Here is a 15071-nt window from a genome sequence, read left to right as displayed (position 1 = left end):
AGCCATTTTTTTTTTCTCATTATCTTATCAGGTAGCCTGATCACAGCATAACCTATGTGTGGCAAATATGTTACCCAACCTCTTTTTATTTCCTATAGCTTAGAAGGAAAAACATTACAAGTGGCATTAACTTTGAAAATCAATGCAGAAATGAAATCCATACTATTGATAAAATTCACAGCAAGCAGCTCTCACCATTACGCAAAAGTTACATTTTACTGAGGAAACAGGCAGTCAAGTCATGTGAACTAGACACCAAGATTTGTGGGAAAAGACCTCATTCTGAGAGGCAGAGCTGTCTTCTTGGGCTGAACAGGCAGAGAACAAGCTGGAGTTTGGTTGGTCAACTCTTCAAGGAGAGACTGCCATCACAGGGGTAGAGGTACAAGTCGGGGAGAAGATGAATTGAAAATCATCTACCTTATAAGGTTCACTGAAGAGGGAGTAACTCGAATTAAATGTGCCATCATCCTGCTGTGTTTCCTGATTTCTTCTCTCTCGTTCCTTCCTTCGTAACACATTTCTATCTGGTTCATAGACGCTGCATCAGGAGAAAGAAAAGAGAACAACCACACAGGAAAAAGTTAAAGGCTAAAACCCTGTGGAACATTCCCCTGAGTGCAAAAGTCTGGTTCATGGATAGACGGCCGTGACAAGGAGAACAAGGATCAGATTAGACACCCAGCAGTAGGAGCTTGGGTGTCTGATAATTACATTCTTCAGGGGGAAAAAAAAAAATCCTTAGGGCAAGTTCCAACCAGTACTAGTCCTCTCTGCCTGATATCTAAGACAGGAAATATCTAAGCAGCTTTGACAGAAGACTGAAAGTAATCTTAAGGCAGACAGTAATTACAGTGATGTGTAAATAGAAATTACGAGCATATTTCCTCTTATGACATAGCCTCTGAATGTTCTATGGGAATGCTCCTGTTCTTGTCTTTCTTTTCCTTTTTTTTTTTTTTTTTTTTTTGTATGGCTGTGTTTCTGTAGTGATTCTTTCATTAACTAGCTCCCTAAAGAGCTGTTAAAACTCCATGCTGCAATGGTTTTCACAGTTATGAGCCTTCTTCTGATCTCTGTTAATCAGTCAAGTCGTCAAACTACTACTGAATCAATTCTTCCTTCTGATATATTTGACACTATCACTCCTCCTAACTATGAAAAATGTGCCAGGAGGAAGGGGTGCAGGCAACGTAGGGAGAGAACGGAAATTGAATTATGGTGTGTCATCAAGGATCTCAGCTTTTTTTGTTAAAGAAAATTAATATCTATTCTCCCAAAATACAATTATGAAGTGACCAGACACCAGATAACTGGGAGGACTAAGGGAGAAATAGTGTTCCTTCCCCCTCATAAGGAGAAAATAGGCTAATTCAACTAATAATAAGGAAGTGACCCATTTACTGAAGGAAGGAAATACACTTGTTTTTTTTCAGCTCAGTATATAAGGAAATCTGGCCTCAGTGGAGAACTGACATGTCCCTCAGAATGTGCACTGTCTTCATTTCCTAGCTGAAGCATTTGGTTTAACTGACCTTGTTTTCCTTTGAGCTCCCACTTGGTCTAATACTCAGATGCCTGAGCTGGGAGCCAGGACAACTACCTACTAACCGGTTCTCCCATAACCAGCGACTCGATGATGGAAGAGCACACAAACTCTCTCACTCCAGTGTCTTCATTATAAAACAGGGATTCTTCATGGCGTGGTAAGGTTTCAATGTGAAGATAATGCACAAAATGGCTTTAGAATAGCTTTAGGTACCCAAACTCCAATGTATTGCTTTTAAGTGTTGTTAATAATGAAAGAATCCATGAGTTTACAGAAACATATGAAAAGAGAGAGATTCTGTTTTGTCTTGTTTTGTTTTAGCCAAATTGCTATCTTGAGTATAAGAGAGAATATTGTGTCATGTGGCTGTAGAGGACACAAATAAAATGATCATAAAATAAATACTGCTTATCCTTCTAGCTATGCCCAGGTGAACAGAATATACTTTAAATTGCTAAGGGGCAATGCTGAATATGCTTCCAGCAAGGCTGTGAGAACACCTAAGGCATTCCATTTAAATTTAAGATTAGGGAATGTTAAAATACCCAGAACGTGTCACCTATTAGCATTTTAATTCATCTTTAGCACGTTACCCAAAGTTATTATATTGGGGAGTCTAACCAGTGACCTTCACATTAACGGAGGCTGCAGCCACAGCCTTACCAACTGAGAGGCTCATTGCTCCAACATAGCCATCACTAAGAACTCTCTGGGCAGCTATGGTCATAGTGACTAGTGTAAGATGAAAATGACACTCTTATTCACAGAACCAAGCTTCCAGTTCAAATAAGAGGCTGTGATTGTCCTGCCCTGCTTGTGGATGTTTGCAATATGAAACCCCAGCTTTCACGAACATTCCATGGATTTCAAATGGAGACTGACCCATGCTGTGGATGGAGATGAAGTAAGCTTTAACCACGAAGTGAATCCGAGTTTTACTATGAACTTGCTAACTTTGGGACCAATACCAGCATTTGCAGTCAGAAATACAAGCTTGCATTGCATGCACTGCACTTCTTCCCCTCTCCAGCATGTCCAGACATCTGTGAAGCACCGACTGTGCAGAACTCCATGCACAGAGACTCCCACAAACATGCTTACTGCCCTCAGGGCAAGTCAAACCAACCACACGCATGAGACTGGTGTGATGCATGAAGTGGCCTTATGTGACATGGGGCAGGCAAGTGGTCATTTAGAATGATTTCAGGGCTCCTAAGAGGCCCCCATGCCCAAAATAATACCTCCTGCATCTGCTGGCGGAAGACTGAAATTCCACAACTAGAGAGTCATTCCTCTGGTTTAAGATGTCTTCACCCCTGTAAAAAATGTAGACACCACAAGAAGAGGAAACACTTTAACCCAAGCAGGCCTTGGTATCTGAGTGTGCATGAGTTTCCAAGGGGAAAGGGCAGAGGACATAGAGGCCCAAAGGGGGTCCAAATAGGAGGTATAACAAAAAAGGGAGAGGGACAGCATAGAGTATAGCAATGAAAACAAATTTATAAGCTCTGTCTACTTTGCAACCTAGTTTAGATGTTTATCATTAGGCTAAAAGCCATATTCAATCAGGCAGCTATCAGACTTGCTGCATTCAGGGTCAGGGAGTAAGAATCACTTCAAAATATGGAGAAGCTGGAGGTGAGAGGCAAGCTGCTCCTCTTTAACTAAATCTGCCTATTCCACAATCCATTTAAAGATAACCAAAAGCACTTCAAGATGCACATCTGGGCTGGCTAACGTTCCCTAATGAGGTTCGGCTTGCACACCCAGCCTATTCCTTCTCATACTAAGAAGGACTGAACACCCTCAGGATCACCTACACACAGCCTGCTAATAGAAATGCACTTGCCATCTTTTATGGCACTGCCATGATGCTTGTGCCATGCAGTAACCTCCATGCCACTAGATGAAACCAGAATGACCAAAAAATGACAATCATCCCCACCTTCTCCAGAAGAGCACAAAAGAAATCCAAAAGGAGAGCTAATGCTTCTTCAGTGCCTTCCCTTTGGTTTTTCTTCTCCTTCTTTGGAAGGCAGCTCTGTTGCTTCTACTGAGCATTCAACACTTCCTAAAGGTGACCCATCTGACTCCACCTCCTTCACTAGAACCACAACCCCCACCTGTCTTGTCAGGCCTTGGAAGCTAAAATGTCACCTGCTTAAAGCAAATGTCATTGTAGAGAAAGTCTGGACTTGCCACCCCCCATCTTTCTCTAAACGTCTGAACTCTTATCTCTTCTACCAACGCTAAATGTTTTAACTCATAAAGACAGTATCTTCTCAACAGTGAGTCCACCACTCCACTAATTACCAGTGAAATCTGTGCAGGTACTTACAACTCCAGAGAGTGCCTTTCTCTTGATCTCTCACCATTAAAACTCAGTTCTCTTCCCTCCTCTGTCATTCAAGCAATGTAAAGATCATGCCATTTGCTTTAGAAGCAAAGGAACCTTTCCCTTGACATGCTGAAAAGTCAGGTCAGCTTCCCTGGGGAATGGCTGACTAAAGTTGTAGAGAATTCTGATTCCTGGCATGCTGATACATACATTAGACTCAGTAAAAGCCTCATGTTATGAGCTGCGTTGGTTTGTTTTGGAGTTTTTTTTGTTGTTTTTTTGTTGTTTTGTTTTTTGTTTTTTGTTTTTTTGATGACTAGCAGATGGTGAAATCTCTGTAAAGTTATTCCTTATTTCCATGAAAATTATAAGAATCACACTCCTCAAATGTATGTCACCAAATGTATTTATTTATTTTGTATGAAAGTGGAGGCAGCCAACTGCTACAATATTATTTATTATTTATTGCAGATGCATAACATTCCCAGAAAATGAGCCTTTTTAATCAACTCCTTTTAAAAGACCTATTTATTTTTAGAATTAAAAAACAGCAATGAAAACTATAGTAAAAACATTTCTGATAATTTCCCTTTATTTGCTTTTAATCTATAAAATGAAGTAAGTAAGTGTAAGGTTCAGGCCAAAGCCAATTATGCTGAGTAGATAGGAATAGAAATTCAAACATGAAATTATCACCATTTCTAAAATTAATGTATTCTTGATCATATGGTAACAGTATAAAACCAAATAATAGTAATACCTTTGAATCTAATGGCTTCTCCCTTCTACTAAGCTCAAAACATCCCACACACAGGTCCCTTACTTATCCTTACAATGTCCCTTGAAGAAAGAAAACGATGGTGTTTATCACTGCTGGGATAACTTTTCTAAAGATCAAGGAACTTACAGTAAGACTTTGATAATCAAAACAATGTCATAAAGAAGACATCATGTAGAAGGAACAGCAGTGTCAATCCATGGATGAGGAGCTACCTGGGAGCAAGAGGTGGATATGCTTCCTAAACCCTGATGTCTACAAGCCAAGTATTGATAAACAGTGAATGTGAACCTCACAAAAGCAAAACAGGGCAAATGAAACATAGGGAAGCTACTTTCCATTCAGAAAGAACTAAAAGGAGAATTCTGGAATAAAGGCTAAGTTGTTAAATTTTTTTATAGTCCACAAAAGACAAAAATCAGTTTCTTTCCATAGTACACGCGATAAAATGATATCCATGTAATACAGAATAGTGGACTAGAGCACAGATGAGCCAATTTAGAAATTATAGACTCTGAAGTAATAAGTCAGCTTGGGCTGCTGGTATCACTATTTGCATCAAATCCTACCCATCCCTTAGCCTGCTCTTGTCTCTGCCTAAGCAGCCCTCCTGGAGGGAGAGGTGGTGGAGCTGGTGGAGCCACCCACTCAGCTGAGCCCAGGTTTGACCCAGAAGGCCCAGCTGGCCAGGAGGGACTGCTCTCCTCCCTCTGGCACTGATTCATATGCAGCCTGTTTATATCTGAACATTTGCTGCAGACAAACTGCATTTCCCATGGAGGATGCTATCAGCCAAGGGCATACATAGCTAATCCCACCCCTCGATGAGAGTCATCAAACTGTTTTCTTCTTTAAAAAACAAAACAAAGCAAAACAAAACAAAACAAAAAACATTATCTTATCTACTGGTATGTCTCCAGAGTTGAGGGCTGGAAAACAAGTAAATTCAAGGAGAAGAGAGAGAACGACCTCTCACCAATCTTTTGAAGAAAGTTATCATGTTCTCTATGGTTAAAATCTACTGTCCTCTTACACAGCAGAAACACAACTCACTTTAGTCCAAAAGTATTTTTCTGAAAGCCATGGTGCTAGGTCCAAGGGAGACAACTAGGGCTGTGACTGGCCTTTCCTTGTTACTGTGAAGCCAATGGTTCAGGAGACGGGGAGAAGAGGGAAGTGGCCCATTTAAAGCAGAGCATGTTGACATCATGTGTTTGGGGCATCAGAGAAGGAAGCACAGGGAATCTGGAGTGCTTCCTGCAAAAGACTGCCTTTGAGCCGGGTCTTGAGAAAAGGGTGGGTAGAGGAGAATGAAGGGAAGAAGGGCTTAAAAGTACATGATACACAAATTACTACTAGGCAGCCTTTGAAAGGATGTGGAGGAGGTGACCTCTGCCCTGCCTACACCATCCTAGTTCTTTAACCTGCTGGAATTCCACATTTAAAGCTTCATTTGTTTGGTGAGCTCCACCGCCACCATGTTGTTGCTACCTTACCCTAAATGAGTTTAATCTGATCCCTTCCTGGAGCAGGTCTGGTTTGGAGTAAATAAATGAAGGGTGGACACAAGGAAGAATAAAAGACACACTGTCCCTTTCTTTACAGTTTGCATCAGGACTGGCCTTGAACACCTTGACCACAGAGAAGATAACCTTTTCAGTCATGGGACCCTCAAAGCCCTTGCACAACACACTAACCTTCCCCTAGAGTGCACTGGCAGCCACAGGGGCAAACACAAAGAGAAGACAACAAGTAGCGAGAATGTTTTGCAGAAACTCTCCTGTTCTTTGGAGTAGCAATGTCAACAACTTTGTATAATTAAAGAAACTTAATCAAACACTGCAAAATTATAACAATTGCTTTAAACTTAATGAGTAAAACTATCATCTCTTGTTATTTATAAAGCAAATGATAAAAGATCAGTAATCCCTTAAGTCAAAGAAAAGTAAGACTGTTAAAGTATACTCGCAAATTCCTTCCTTAATCTACAGACAGAGCTGGAAGACTGAGAGACAGGAAGGTGGTCAGAGAATGAGCAGGTGTGAGAAGTGAGTCAGAGAGAAGGTGGGTTGGAATCACAGCTGGGTAAAGAGGCAAAGATTCCCCAACCGGAGTCCTTCAAGGTCCTGAACTGTTGTAGCCATGGTACTGGTGCTGGGGGTGTGGGGTAGGGATGGGGAGGGTAATAGTGGTAGGGATGGTGATGATGGAGGTGGGGGTGGGGATGAGGAGATAGGGGATGGGGGTAATGGTGGGGATGATGGAGGTAAGGGTGGGGATGAGAAGGCAGGGGGTAGGGGTGATGGAGGTAATGATGGGGATGATGAGTGTGGGGTGGGGATGAGGAGGTAGGGGATGGAGGTGATGGAGGTACTGGTGGTGATGATGGAGGTGAGGGTGGGGATGAGGATGTAGGGGGTGGGGGTGATGGTAGTAATGATGGGGGTGGGGTGGGGATGAGAAGGTAGGGAGCGGGGGGTGATGGAGGTAATGGCAGTGACGATGGGGATGGGGGTGGGGATGAGGACATAAAGGATGGAGGTAATGGTGGTGATGATGGGGCTGAGGATAAGAGGGGTAGGGGGTGGTGGCATTAAGAGGAGTTGGGGGAAGTGAGAAGGGGTGGGGTGTTGGCGGGGTTGGTAATGTTTGGGGGGTAATGGAAATGACAGGAGTGATGGTGGTGGTTAGAGTGGTAGTGGTGAAGTGGTGGGAAGAGGGGCTGGAGAGTGGTGGGAAGGGGTGATGGTGATGAGAAGAGTGGTGAGGTTGGTAGTTAAAGATCTGCTGAGGAGTGAGGACTGGTCAACGGCCCATATAACCCTTAAATCCTGAAGAACAGCATTCTGTCCTGCTCACTTATACTAGGCTTTTCTTGGAGAGCCAAGTAATTCCCTTCTCACATCTCTTGATTCCATTTTCCCCCAAGAGCATTACACTACTGGCTTTGCCATCAGCTTTGTAAGTATGATCCCCAAAATCATTTCGACAAGTACCCTGGAAAGGTCAGTCCAACCTTACTTGTTTGTCTTGGATCACAAAGGTGATCTCAATCTTAATTCAATATTGAAACCCTCTAAGAGCATTTACAGATCTCTGCCTCAGCACTGCCGATCTATTCTACAAGAATGGGAAAAAAATTGAGAGTGGTTTGGGCCATAATCACTTGTCCCGTACCACAGCTTTGGTGAAACTAGGAAAACAGAAGGGAGTCACAAAATAATGAACACTCATAGACAAATTGAGCCCACAAATATTCCAAAGAAAAATAGCCTTTTGGGATAATCTGTAACATCTTCCCAAGCCCATCAGGCCCATATTAAATTTTGCTAATAACAGCAACCCTTTACTATTACTGAAGCACTTTACATGCATTATTTCACTGAGTGGTTTTGAAAACCGTAAGAGACATTATCCCCATCTACCAGTGAAGAAACAAGAGGCTCTGAGGTTAACTAACTCATACAAGTCCATAGCCGGTGAGCGACAATGCTGGGGTCTGAAGCCAGGCAGTCTGGCACCAGAAACCGAATTCTTAGACTCTGCTCTGCTGGCTCCCCGGGGAATCTGCTCACTGACAGGCTTTGACAAATGGCATCCCCATCTTTTGCTAGTAAATGCCAGGCAGAAGGGTATTAATTTTCAGATCATGACAATTTCAGTTCATTCTTCTAAGATCTGCTAAGTCTCTTTAGTTGGAAAGTGTTAACTTCAAGAATTCTTCTAAAACTTATATAAGTGGGATAAGCAATTCAACTGAGTCAGCACTAGCAATTAATACTCCAGTATTAAAAAAATACTCCAGTATTAATTCTGTACAGTGAGCTCCTTAAAAATTATGGAATACCATAATTACACTTACAAAGACAAGACACTTCTGCAATATGGTGCTGGACATTTGTCAGTTCTATACTGATCATTTAGTTAGTCCTAACTCCATTTCTCAGTGGAAATGATGACTGTTTCAACTCTCTCTTGTAAATAGCCCCCAGTGAGTTCTTAGAGAGATGACAGATAAATGACAGCTTTGCATTTCCAAGGGTTAAATGCTTTTCCTGAGGGATCTTAAAGTCTTCGTGGCATGAGAACAAGTGTCAGGTTCTAATGGAATTGTTCCATTATAAATAAACCACCAGGTTGTATGACAAGCAGCTTTCCAAGAGGCTTTCCACATAGCATAGTATAAACAGAGAAGTTAATTTGAGTTTCTTAACAGGACCTTTTTTCCTTTACAATATAAAAGTGCCTTGGGATGAAGCAATTACTCTGATTTACCATCTTCTCCTTGTTAGAATATAAAGATGCAGTGGAGCTTCACACAAGCAGTAGTAACTTAACCAAACAAGACCCACCTATATAGTCCCTACTATGCTATTTCAAAGAGCTCACTTCTAGCCAGCAGCAGCACAGAGCTGCCATCAATCACGGTGTCCGTTATTAGAAGGACACTCACTCCCAAGACTTTCAATAAAGTACTTTCCTCCACCAAATACTCAGTTAAATTTCATTTTCACTTTGCAACATCAGTTTCTAAACTTATATTCCTAGGAATTTTAAAACCATATGCAAGAAGTCATATTTAATAGCGTGCTTATGTTTTAACTATGATGTCCTTCCATACCCTCCCTTTGTGGCCACTCAGGGTCATGGATGTGATACTCTACACTAAACTAGGGGACAGAACGGTAGCCATGTCCTCTCATATAACTTCCTGATATTGGCTGGGTCCACTTTCTGGACACAGAAAAGATCCTGAACATCAGCCATTAAAGAATGGCTCCTGTTCTCCCTGAATCCAACTGTTCAACTTCTTTTCCTCCCAGAACCATTAATGACACACACTATCTGGTTGAAATGGGATTTCTGAAAAGGAGTTAAGAGTTAACTTGAGCTACTTTCATCTGTTGAACTGAATTAATTTACCTGTGAGGTACAGAACTAACCCCAGGCTAGAATGAAAGCAAATACAGCTAACTTAAAGGAAATAAAGAATTAAAGGAATATGCATGTCCTCAAATACCTTCTGGTGTGGAAGCAATCTGACAGACCAACCATTAGAGTCTTCCACGTAGGAAATACAAATGGCAAAGACTATCATAGACCCAATAATTTATCTGAAAGGGAGAGAGATCCTATTTTGAAATTGAGAATGGCCTATTTTAGTACAGGGCAGTTTATCAGCTGAGCTAGAAGTCTTAGTGGGTAAAGGGAAGAGGGAAGAGGAAAATACGATGGAAATCCTCAGTGTCTGAATAAGAACAGAGAACCACTGAGAGGATGCAGCCTCTATGTCACCAGGATTGCAGGTCTGGGGTACGAGACATGGACTCAGTTCCTCGGTCACAGGGAAACAGAAGGTAATGGGCAGATGCTCTCTCAACTTCTCATCCTCCAATCTTTCTCACCTCACCTGCCACCTCAGGCCTCACATCCTTTTCTGGATTCCCCTACTCCTCACTCCTCTTTCCTCTTTCCCAGGCTAATTCTCCCATTTGAACACCGAAGCCTACTGCCCCCAACCTGCCTTCTACAGATGCCACTTTCTCGTACTTAGTCGCCATCTTGGTCTCCCCTGGGATTTTTTCCATCAGCTAATGAACTCATTCAAGTCCCTCCTATCTTCTAAAAAAGAAAATGACAAGTCCTCCCTGACCCTCTGCCCCCTTCTGGCTGTTGCTTTCCATCAGCCACTGTTTTCTGCAGAGCCATCCACACTTGCTCTCTCTCCAATTTTTGGTTTTCCTAAACCCATGTGATTTGGTTCTGTTCTTCACAGCAAGGTCACAACTTCCTCACTAGGCAATCAATGGATACTTTTCACTCTACAACCTCCCACACAGCTACTATTGCCTTTTGAGAAGCTTTCTTCCCTACACTCTATGGAAATATATACTCATAATTCACCTCCTGCCTTTTGGGCTACTCTTGAATGTGCTATGCTTGTCTCTACTCTTTTGTCACTCCTTTAGAATTTGTTGCCACTTAAGATCTGGGCAAGACCTTTTGTCTAGGCTTGGTCTCTTCTTTCCCAAGACTTACCCAAGTCTCTCTTCTTGGCTCCAGACCCAATTATGCAACTATCCACCTCATCTTCTCAAGTCATATTTCCCACAGTTACACAGAGTGCAGCAAGTGTACACATACCTCATTGCCACTCCCTGACCCAGCCTCTGCCTCCACTCTGTTGCCTATGCTGGTGGATGGCATCACTACCCACATAGTTGGTTGGTCAGAAACAAGAGCATCCAGTCAATCCCCCAGGCCTGTCAGTATCACTCCAATTTGTCCAACTGTCTGTCTCATTCTCCAATGCTATGTCTTCAGTCCAGGCCACCAGAAGCTCTCTCCTAGTCCTTCACAGTGCTTCCTATTGTTCTTCCTGCAATTTGCTCTTCCACAGTGAAGTGGTGTTTCCTAAAATAGCAGTTTGATCACATCACTGTGATGCTCCACCCTCTCTTGGACAGAATCCAAATCTGGTATCCATGACCCTGTAGGGCCTGGTCCCTGCTTATCTCTCCAATGTCAGCTCAAATCTCCCCCAATCTCTATACTATAGCCTCTCTTTGAGCCGAGGTGTATGCTCTCCACCTGCCTACCTATTCCTGATCCTGAAGGTCTCAATTTAGTGATGCTTCCTTCACAAAAATATCCCCTGATGCTCTCAACAGACCCAAGTCTTGACAAGGGTGCCCTTCATATGTCCTATATAGAACCCTACACTCTCCCTCCAGTCACATGTCTTACATGAATCATCTAAGTCCTCCATGAAATGGTTAGCCCCACAGAAGAGGATCTGTATCTTTTTTCTGTAAAACTATATTCCCAGCAGCTAGAATGCTACCTGGCACAGAGTGGGTACTAAAAATAATACTCAAAGTACTTTAAAATACATGATAAATTATTTTTAAATTTTTTTCTCATTCCTTTTCAAAATTTAGGGATCCCTGGGTGGCGCAGCGGTTTGGCGCCTGCCTTTGGCCCAGGGCGCGATCCTGGAGACCCGGGATCGATTCCCACATCAGGCTCCCGGTGCATGGAGCCTGCTTCTCCCTCTGCCTGTGTCTCTGCCCCTCTCTCTCTCTCTCTCTCTCTCTCTGTGACTATCATAAATAAATAAAAGTTTTAAAAAAAATTTTAGCCTATATACATACCACAATTTGAACAAACAGAATAAAAATCCATTCAAATCCTAGGTGGCTCAGTGGTTGAGCATCTGCCTTTGGCTCTGATCATGATCCCAGGGTCTTGGGATCGAGTCCCACATTTGGTGCCCCACAGGGAGCCTGCTTCTCCCTCCACCTATGTCTCTGCCTCTCTCTGTGTGTCTCTCATGAATTAAAAAAAAATCCTGGATCTTAAAATGTTCTTTGTGGTTGTAGAGTATAACAATGGGAATCATATTAACAGTAATACTGAGCAACTGTTTGGTGTCGGACAATTTGTAAAGTAAGTTTTGTTACTTTATTATCCCTCTCAGCAAACTGTTATGTAACCCTTATTTATGAAAAACACAGATTTTAATAAAGGAACATGCAAATATAAAAATGAAAATCTGTGTGCCATAAACATTCTTCTGTTCATTTTACAGATAAATGCCTGTCTTCAATGGAGAAATGAGGCTTAGAAAATTTAAATGAAAAAAAATGAAAAAAAAAAGAAAATTTAAATGAGTTGCCTAAACAGTAACTGTTAGAATTAAAATTCTAAGTTCCACAGAAGTTCTGGATATTAAAAACAATTGAAGTGTTTAAAATATATATATTTGTATTCAAAAAATTTAATTAGCACTATATACCAAAATGCTAGGTAGATATGAAAAAATACCCATTCTTGGGGACTTCTCTAACTTACCATGGTGAAAGCTCTATAGTCGATTAAGCTTGAGTTAGAGGACGATGTTAAAAATTATGAATTATTTGAACTCTATAGTTCTATAATTCATTAGGTGCTAGCGAAGTAAAGATGATTAATTCTAAATATCCGTATAATGCAGTGTCAGAAAACCAAGGGGTCTTCCTATGGCTGATGTATCATTCACAAGTTCCCAATTTTAAATAGACATCTAATTTATCATAAAAATATTTTATTAGATTCCTAGAACATTAGGAATATTATACATTATGGGGCTGCCTGCACATGATGATAATTTTCACAATTCTTTTAAGAAATGCTGTAAACAGGACACTCATACATATTCTGCCAATATATTTGCTTCATGTTAACTTAAAATACCCCTCCTTCCCCTTCTCTTTTCCTCTCTTCCCTCGCTCCTTACTCTTTTTGTTTCTTTCAATGTGTTCAACATACAACCATTCACAACAAAGTAAATTCAACATCACAGGCAACATAGGCGACTCTGTGGCATTAAAATACATTTATTATGAAGAAAGTCTAGGAAAAAGGTTCTTCTTTCTCAAAATGCTATGTCCAGAACAAGGTTGGGCAGTTAGTGGCACATACTAGAGGGAGAGACCAGAGAAGAAACATTTGACTTCTCACCTTTGATCTCTGGCAATTCAACATTAGCTTTCTGCTGAGTTAGAAGGAGGATTCCATTCTGTGGGCTTCCATCTTAACTGCCCAGCTTTTGGAGTGCCTAAGGTCTCCCTCCATAAGATTTTAGTGTCCACACCTCTCAGAATTAGCTAAGGATAATACCTGGCTTACATTAGGCACTCTGTCACCATTTGTTGAATGAATGGATGGATGGCTGCCAACATTAATTTTCACTCAACCCCTCCTTTCACTGAATAATCAGTAAGGATAAACAATACTATGAGTAGATTTATCTGGTCTTCTCAGGACAGTAAAACATATGCTATGATACAAAAAGGGCTTTCAGATACATTCTGAAGGCAGCAGTCTCAAGGAGTTGATAAAGCAAGGTTTTATCAAATAATTCTTTAAATGACTGGCACAAAGAAACATGAAAGTGTCATATTGTCCATTTAGAATTAAAAGTTTATATGCATTAACAGAAGATATTGTAATATATCAATGGGAAACATACCTGAAAATCACTAAACTTAAAGCTTTCTTGAATAAAAAGCTAATGATTCAGAGTCAGGTTGAAATGACATAAAAAGAAAAACCTAGCAAACCTCCCCACTGGACAAGAAGAACATTTCCTACCACTGGCCCTATACCTTTCAAGGACACTCCACTATCTTCAAATATATTAATATCAGACCAAGAATGAGGAGACCCAGGTAAGGTCCAGCCATAGACAAGTTAGGAACCACTCCATGCTTTAGCAAGATTAATAAAACCAATCCATACGCTGATCACTTGTAAGAAGCAAATGAAGTCATGAATGTAGAATTCTTTGAAAACGTTAAAGTGCTCTGCCAAGGTAAAATACTTTTAATGCCTGGACAGAGGTGATTAAAATACCCACTATGCAGAAAAATATGCACTTCTTATCCATCTCAGGCTGTCCTTAAATACTGACTTTGACTCAAAGATTTCATATTTAATAATACACCATCCATATTTAGGATGTCACTGTAGCATTATTTAAACTGCAAAACAAATTTAAAGTCAATTACATATCATTCTGAAGAGACTGCTTAATAAATTATGAACTTTCATACAATGGAAGACTATGAAGCCATTGGATGGAGGGGATCTACAGACATAGAAAAATACCAAAAACATACATATTAAAGGAAAAAGAATAAGCTATAGAAGAGCATGGATGATATAATCTCTTTTACATAAAATAACATGTGTGTTTTTACAAACATATGAAAATCTTAAAATACTCATCTCTGAAGTAAACAATGAAGTGGCAGGGGGTGGGAAGGGATTTATATTCTTCTGCCTAGGTTGGACATTTTACAAGCACATTACTTTTTTAATAGAAAGCATTATACTTTTAAAATATTGACAGTGTTAAGTTTCAATTTGTTTCTCCTTCCTGAATTAGCTATAAACATGTAAAATGTAAAATTAAAGCAATGATTAGTAAATATAGCACAGGTTTATATGTGACACTCTATGGGATCCTGGCTCTCCCTACCAGGCCAGGCTCCACGCCTCCTACCCACTCACTCTTCCTCCCCAAGGAAGAACTAAACAGATGTCTCCACAAATGTAACCTGTAGACTTTAATCCAACTAAACTTCATGTTGATCAAAGACTTTCTGAATCTGTCAGTAATTCCCCTGTACTTAAGCATACCAAACAAACATAAAATCACCATGTTCATCCTGTTAGTATCTAATTGCATCTACACTGATATAATCTGGGCTTCAGACAAATAATCTGCATAAACCCTAGGGATAACTCAGAAGACACCAGGTCACATGATACCAAGTCTGGGAAAGTCTCTTTATGAACTCAGCTTGCCTACTTCTCCAGAGAGAAACATAACCCCAATATGACAAACCTGGGTACAGAGG

General features: G+C 40.8%; 1 protein-coding gene across 2 annotated transcripts in view; it reads right to left on the bottom strand.

Moving 5' to 3' along the window:
- AFF3 (ALF transcription elongation factor 3) overlaps positions 1-15071 on the bottom strand; it is a 520935-nt gene that overhangs the window by 430962 nt on the left and 74902 nt on the right. For both annotated transcript variants that reach the window (XM_035695979.2, XM_025464016.3), the window contains 2 exons: positions 2791-2865; positions 421-541 (listed from right to left, as the gene is read on the bottom strand). In XM_035695979.2, coding sequence (XP_035551872.1) covers positions 421-541; positions 2791-2865 — 196 coding nt within the window. The remainder of the gene's footprint in view (positions 1-420; positions 542-2790; positions 2866-15071) is intronic.

This window comes from Canis lupus, chromosome 10, assembly GCF_003254725.2.
Source record: "Canis lupus dingo isolate Sandy chromosome 10, ASM325472v2, whole genome shotgun sequence".
NCBI classification, from domain to species: domain Eukaryota; kingdom Metazoa; phylum Chordata; class Mammalia; order Carnivora; family Canidae; genus Canis; species Canis lupus.
Note: the sequence above shows the minus strand (reverse complement) of the source record. Positions and strands in the feature narration are given on the sequence as shown.